Source organism: Zingiber officinale, chromosome 9A (genome assembly GCF_018446385.1).
Source record: "Zingiber officinale cultivar Zhangliang chromosome 9A, Zo_v1.1, whole genome shotgun sequence".
Classification (NCBI taxonomy): Eukaryota; Viridiplantae; Streptophyta; class Magnoliopsida; order Zingiberales; family Zingiberaceae; genus Zingiber; species Zingiber officinale.
The window spans coordinates 6483126-6491124 of NC_056002.1; the positions used below are offsets into that span (position 1 = coordinate 6483126).

The 7999-nt window shown below is 43.6% G+C and overlaps 1 protein-coding gene across 1 annotated transcript; it reads right to left on the minus strand.

Annotated features, from left to right (window-relative positions):
- Window positions 1-626: 626 nt before the first annotated feature.
- LOC122021806 lies at window positions 627-3177 on the minus strand. The gene is made up of 3 exons (XM_042579962.1): window positions 2488-3177; window positions 1770-2117; window positions 627-1677 (listed from the first exon to the last, which is right to left on the minus strand). The coding sequence occupies exons 1-3, from the start codon at window positions 2914-2916 to the stop codon at window positions 1054-1056; spliced, it is 1401 nt and encodes a 466-aa protein (XP_042435896.1). The 5' UTR covers window positions 2917-3177; the 3' UTR covers window positions 627-1053.
- Window positions 3178-7999: the final 4822 nt, after the last annotated feature.

The window sequence follows — 7999 nt, forward strand, 5'->3', positions numbered from 1 at the left end:
GTTTTGGTGATTTGCTTTTCTGTCCCCATTTGCCAGGTTCTGGGCAAGCTCATTTTCTATACGAAGTGGAGCATGACATCGCAGTCAGATGCTTCCAGTGGGACGATACCCGTAGCTTTACCATCCTTTACAGCTTTTGAGGGACCAGAACACAGAATGTCTTGTAGAAAGAAACTACAACACTAAGCTCTGCAGATAATCTGATTATATGGGAGAAAACCTCAAGCATCGGATTCATCATGTTTGCTTCTTCCTTTGCTGAGTGAGGGGCATCAAATCTAATATCTCTGCAACAGGACGTTGAACATTGGATCCTCACTCATTGTGTCTGCTCCCTTTGGCTCCCCAAGGACACACTCTCATAAAACGAACACGGACCCACAGGAAGCAAAGAGCAAAAGCATCGATGCGAGTAGATGAGGAAGCTTCTCAGAGTATGCATGGAAGAACCACATGGGGAGCCTTTAAGTCACCCACGACAATGCAGCAGAAGCATGCAGCTCAAGCAGTGAAACCGGGCCCTTGTGCCGTGTTACGTGACCGATCAAAAGGCTAAACACACCCTTGTTTTCAGCAATTAAGGGCAGCCTGTGGACCTCATCCATGGACAAATGATGCAGGAAAGCTGAAAAATAAAAAAGGTTCAGCGAAAGCCAGCCATTTATATCAACGAGAGCTGCAGAAGTTTGGTTTACATCAACTTTGTATGACCCCCATATATATATATGATTGCAGACTTGCAGTAGGTAGGGAAAAAGACTCATCTCGGCTACCAAATTGACGGAAAGGAAAAATGCACAAGGAAATTTTTGTTACAATGATAAAAGAAAGAAAGCCAAACCAGACTGCTCCAAGGCAAAAAAAAGAAAAAAAAAACTTAAGTTGATATGCGTAGTTGCAGACTCATGAACAATTAGGCCCCCTATTTACAGCGGATGAATTAATTAGCAGCAACAAAATCCACCAAATTCCTCCCTTCGGTCTTATAGTTTGTGGGGAGTCAGTTTGAGCAAACGAACTGTCTATGAACAATTTCAGTGCTTGAATTTGGCATCAGACTTCCACTCTCCACGAGCTGTTATCATCATCAACATCATGAGACTTGTCGAGCGCTGCGACCTTAGACCTATTACTTCCTGCCATGGTGCTTCTTGCTCTCTCGGATTGTGGTAGCTCACAAGCTTCACTGACTGTTCCACGCTTTACATCAGCAGGAGGGATAAAACAGTCGATCGAGAGGCCAGGGACATTGAATGCTACTTCGTCAATAGTCCATGCCTCCTCCATCCTAGTCTTGCTGTGGCTCATGGCCACTTCGCCAAACCGGAAAAGATTGACAACTGAACGCCCTGAGTGTGCAATCATCATGCCCTCGACCGGGCGATAGTCATGGATGGAGGAGTTAATGGAGGTCTCCCAGTACACAGCATCGCCTCCGGCACTCGACTGAATTCGAGTTAGATGTGAGTCCTCCATGTGAGTGAGAAGCCCAGTCTTTTGGCTGAAGTAACCAAACAAGACATGCCTGATTATCTCAGCAGGGCCTTCACTCCTAGCTTTCAGTGTCTGTGGATCTGCACAAAGCTTAAGGATGAAACAATCCTCCCCATCGACATTCTTCTCACCAATGCACTGTGCATCAGCAAACATGCTCGCTGTGGTCAATGGATCAAGTCCCTACAGCGTTCAATTAGCTTCAATAAAAATTGAATTGATCTAATAATGAAATTAGAGCACACAACATAATTGAGCACGGGAAAGTTTTATGCCTGCAAAGCTCGACGGAGGGGTCGAACAGGGCCCTTGGCGGCATGGGCACCGAGCCAGGGAGTATGGCGCCAGACTAGTTTGCCGTTGCAACCAGCATGGACCTTGCTACCACCGACAGCTAACTCGACGTACCACATCTCTGGCGCCATCTGCCAGAGGACGAACCCACCGGATTCGGCTTCCTTTGTTGCACTCCGGCTCTTGACGATCCCAGTGGCCGTCTCAAACTCTGACGCCAGCATCCTCACCTTCCCCATGGCATATGCATTCCTGATGGAGCTCAACATTTTTAGGCCTCCTGAAGCTGCCGTGTACTGCTGTAGTATGTATTGCGCCGACGATGTTTCCTACCACAGCGGATAATTTGAAGAAAAATCAATAAATTTGCCCGACATCTACCAAAATTGAAGAGCTAATCCAGTCACAAAAACGAAGGTTAGTCGATGAAGGGAACATGCATTTATTGCAGGAATTGCAACAAACTGCGGTATTAAATCCCAGATTCTTCGGAAAATCCATCAATGTGAGACATAAAACAATGGGTGCATAAATGCACTCGCCTCAGCCCTGATTGAAGCATTCATTTAATCGCTCAAATTCAATTAGAAATTGTGAATTGATAATGTATTCCACCAACCACGTGAAAGGCAGAGCCTAAAGAGGAAAAGCCGGCATCAATGGCCAAACAAAACTAAAGTAGGAGAAGAGGATGCTCACAATGGGAGTGTCTTTGATGCTGAGGTGAAGGAGCGGATTGGCGGGCGAGACGTGGACGGGGGCTAGTGGCGCCCCCAGGACGCCGAGAAGGAGGCGGAGGTCCGTGCCGCGGCAGGCGCCTGCAGAAACAGACGGCGCCCTGTGGAACCGGTCCTTCACCCACTGCCCCCACCCCTCTTTCCCCGGATCGCCGCCGCCGCTCTCCGGCCCTTCCTCCAAGGGCGCCAGAATCCCCGACGCCGGCACCAACAGTTCCTCCGGGAACCCCCTCGCTTTCTGTCGCTTCCACCGCTTCGGAAGCAGCAGATCTGCCACGACAGGCGAGTGGTTCCGCTGCGGACTCACCGACCTCGACCTCGACCTCGCCGGCGACAACCCCCGTGCCATCTCCCCTCGCAGAGCCGAGAGGAACCCGTGCTTCTTCTCCATGTCCTCCACAAACCCCAAATCCAACCCTAAAGCCACCACAAAGAAATGGAGGCGAAGGCGAAGCTTAGAGAGGAAAAGAGCACGCACCAAATCGGTCAGAAATTTCCAAACTTATGAAGCTACGAAGCGAAGCCGGAGGCAAAGACTAAAATGCTGAAAAATTTCCTTGTAGAGGGGCGAGGGAGAGAAAAAGGCAAGACTGAGAGAGTGAGAGTTCGTCGCAGAAGAGGATCGAGCGAAGACGACGATAAAGCAGGGGGGCTCGGTTTGAGCCTTTCAAGTGGTGGGAACAGGACGTGGTGGTGCAATATGAGAAAAAACCAGGGCTCAAAATTAAAAAAAGTATGAGAGGGGGCAATATAAAAATTCAAAATACCAAGGCGACAACCTACGCCAGTCAATACGGTTTACAATTTACAAGGCAGTGATAAAGACCTACGAGAGGTATGCTTACCGCATGGTCATCGAATCTTTTGGGGGAAAAAAAAAGATAGCTTCTCTTATATTTAGTTATCATTAAAAGGGGCATGGTATATGTATTTTTTTAAAAAATATATTATTCTTACCCAATCGGACAATATTGTTATAATTCTCTGCCGCAACTACTATCGAAATTACTTAAATATTAATCCAAATACTCAATGCATTATGCGATTAATATATTTTAATGTGTTCAATTTTAAATTAGATTTGTAGCTATGTTATTGATATTCACTCAGTAACATGCATATGAAGTTCGCAAAGCTTGTGACCTAATTAGCTCAGGCTGTGATGTTGCAGTAGAGTTCGAAAAAAGATGGTATAAAACATTCGAGGAAGAGTAAATTGTAATCGCAAAAGATGATCTTGTGGAAGATAGTTGATACGGGATGTAACTATTGACGATAGAATTTATACATATTATTAATGATAGCATATGGTATATATAAATATATTACAAATAAAAATATAAAAATACATAAATTAGGAAAATAATAAGGTTTTTCTAATAATAATTATTCTTCAATAACTAGGAAACAAATAACTATTTTTTAATAATAATTATTCTCTAATAATTAAGAAACAAATAATTATTTACTTATAATAATTATTTCCTAATACACCCTCTCAAGATGGTGTCCCAGAAATGACAATAATCTTGCTGCAAATAGCAAACAACCGAGGTCGAGAAAGCGATTTTGTAAGTGCATCAGCCAACTGATCCTCAGCAGGAATATGAGTAACTCGTAGTTCGGAGGTCTGCACAAGATCACGAACAAAGTGATAGTCAATAGCCAGATACTTCATCCGAGAGTGAAAAACAGGATTAGCTGAAAGATACGTGGCACCCAAATTATCAGTAAAAAGCACAGCAGACGTGGTAATCGGAAGAAGCAGATCTATCAAAAGTGACTTAATCCATTGGATCTCAATTGTTGCAGAGACAATGGTATGATATTCAGCCTCAGTCGAAAAGCGTGCAACCGTGCGCTGTTTGGTAGATTTCCAGGAAATCGAAGTAACACCTAGAAAAATAATAAATGCACTCGTAGAACACCGATCGTCTGGATCTCCTGCCCAGTCTGCATTGGAGAAACCATGAAGAGTAAAAGGTGTATCCGCAAGAAGACAAATGCCAAGATCCCTAGTACCATTGAGATACCGAAGTAGACGCTTCACAGCACCCCAATACGTCTCTGAAGGAGCATGCATAAACTGTGAAAGCTTGTTGACCGCAAAGGAAATATCAGGACAAGTCATATGGAGATGTTGTAATTCTCCAACCACTTGTCAAAATTTAGTCGTATCAAAAGATAAAGATCCATCATGCAAAGTAAGACGAGAGCCACCAGCAATAGGAGTGGAGACCGGCTTGGAATCAAGCATGTTGTGTTTGGAGAGAAGATCAGTGACATACTTTTGCAGAGACAAGAGAAGACCATTTGAGGTTGGGCGAACTTTAATACCGCAGAAAAGGGAAAGAGCCCCAAGATCCTTAATCGCAAATTTTGCATGAAGTTTACATACTATGACGTCAACAGAAGAAGCATCACTCCCTGTGATTAGATCCAACATATAACGCATGACAGACGCTGGAGAGAACCTACACCACTCCCTCACGTGGCTGGATTATGACTCATCGTCAAAATCTTGTCAGCCCTCAATAAGGTAATAGGTCTATCACTGATTATATGCAGGACATTAAAAGAAATATTGATGCTCTTGCACTTATGAATGTCAAAGTTGACTTTGATAAGCTCTCTATTCGTGTCCTGAATGGTCTTAGCCAAGATTACTGCAATATCTCACATGCTCTGCAAGTTCGTGACGTCCCTATTACCTTTAATGAGCCATTCGAGCAGCTCCTCAGCTATGAAGCCTAGTTAAAAGTCTCAACATCATCTCTATCTTTTATGCCAATGACTGCTCTTGTAGCTCCAATAGGGAATTCTCGTAATCGGTATTCAAACTATCGTGGTGGTCGCTAGCAGGTTCCGCCTATATCCCATCAGCCACGCATGTCTACTCCTAGGCTATCTGCGCGTCCTCCTGCACATCCAGCTGTGTGCAGTCCCAATCGTTATCTTGGGCGCTGTCAGATTTGTGGTGTCCAAGGTTATATGACTGCCTCGATGCTTGCTCTGCTTCCGTCGGCTCCTTCGCGTGCTCCGCGCCCCACGTATAGTGCACCGTTTGCACACATTACCGTTCATTTTACACCTTCGTTTGATTCTCGAGAATGGGTTGTTGACTCTGGCGCCTCTCATCATGTCACCACTGATCTCACTACTCTCTCGTTGCATGAGCCTTACTCTGGGAATGATAGCGTCGTCATTGGTGATGGTTCTAGACTACCTATTACACACACTGGTTCTTTCTCTTTCTCTACTCCATCTTTCCCTTTAGTTTTCTCCAATGTTTTATTTGTGCCATTTATGTCAAAAATTTTAATTTTTGTCGCAGCACTTTGTGCTACAAATCCTATTACATTTCTTTTCTTTGATTCCTATTTTTAGGCGGTGGATCGTCGTACGAGAGTGACACTGGTCAGCTGGGGCCATAGAGATGGTGTCTATTACTGGCCAAAATTTATGTCTACGCTATCATCGCCTTCTGCCTTTTTTATGTCTATCTCGTCATCTATTTTCTTATGGCATAGTCGTTTAGGTCATCCGTCATTAGATGTTTTGCAACATTTTTTTTTTATCCTTGGGTCTTTCGTTTCCTGCGAATACTTTGTCTAATTTTTCATGCACTTCGTGCAATATTAATAAAAGTCATAAATTATCCTTTCATAAATCTAGTATTTCGTCACGTGCTCCTTTGGATATTATCTTTCCTGATATTTGGACATCTCCTATATCATCATTTGATGCACTCAAATATTATGTTATCTTTGTTGATCATTTTACAAAGTATATATGATTTTATCCTTTACGTAATAAATCAGATGTATACTCTACCTTTATTGCATTCAAAATTCTTGTTGAAAATCGGTTCTCGATGACTATAAAAATACTATTCACTGATAATGGAGGTGAATTCTTAGTCCTTCGCTCCTTTCTTACTACTCATGGTATTAGTCATCTTACCACTCCTCCACACATTCCTGAACACAATGGATACTCTGAACGTCGTCATCGCCATGTAGCCGAAACTGGTCTCACTTTATTGCAGAAAGCATCTATTCCACTCACTTTATGGCTTTATGCCTTTGCTGTGACAGTCTATTTGATTAACTGCATGCCTAAGGTCGGTCTCTCACATATGTCCTCTTTTGAAAAATTATTCATCACCATTCCTGATCTTTTTAAGCTTCGAGTTTTTGGGTGTCTATGCTTTCCGTGGTTGCACCCTTACTCTCACCACAAGTTTGATCTCAAGTCAACCTCTTGTGTCTTCCTTAGCTATTCTCTCACCCAGAGTGTCTTCCTGTGCTATGATGTAGCTTTCAAGAAAGTCTTTGTATTTCGTCATGTTAAGTTTGTGGAACATGTTTTTCCATTTGCCATCACCTGCTCTTTGGATTCCACATTAATAGACACTGACTCTGAGCTCTCTGCTGCACTAGTTCTCTCGTGGGACCCTCCAGCACCGATGTTGCAACCTGCCACTAACTGTAGTCGTCCACAAGTGACTTCTTCATAGTTGTCATCATCACCGTCATCATCACCTCTTGTTGTTGGGTCGTCCACGTTGCTTGGTGGCAACCGACCCTCTAGCCCACCGACTCTTTCTCCCTCTCTTGCTTCTCTAAACCAACATCCCATGCAAACTCGCTCCAAAAATATCATATACAAACCCAATCCAAAATATCTTCTTCATACTAGTCTTCCACAACCTTATGAAGCCTCCTCTGTCACGCAGGTGCTAAAAGATCTGAATTGGGTACAGGCCATGCATGAAGAGTATGATGCTCTTCTCTGTAATCAGACTTGGACTCTTGTCCCACCTTCGCCAGACCAAAATCTTGTGGGTAATAAGTGGGTGTTTCGCATTAAGCATAATTCTGATGGCTCAATTGATCGGTACAAGGCTCGCCTTGTTGCCAAGAGTTTTCATCAACGCCTTGGTGTTGACTTTCATGATACATTTAGCCTTGTTATTAATCCAGTAACAATACACATTGTTCTTAGTTTGACTGTGAATCGGAGGTGGTGTCTTCGCCAACTTGATGTAAACAATGTGATTCTTAATGGTCATCTTACAGAGGAGGTTTATATGGCGCAACCTTCGGGTATGCGCAGTGCTGAGTTTTCAGATCATGTGTGCTATTTGCATAAGACGCTTTATGACTTAAAGCAGGCTACGCGCGCCTGGTATTTGGAGCTTCACGCTTTCTTGGTCTCTCTTGGCTTTATCGCATCCCGAGCTGACACCTCTTTATTTGTTTGTTCTCGAGATGATACTGTTATCTATTTTCAGAGAATATGATCAAGATTCACCTGAGGGAGCGTGGCATCTGTAGGCATTATCTGTGCAGGGGGTAGGGACGTGAGCCATTAATAAAACCCAGTAAATCATATCCGAATAGAAGAGACGTGAACTATAAGCGTCAGGCAGAATAATTAGAAGTGGTGAGTTTCAACGGTGGCTGAGCATT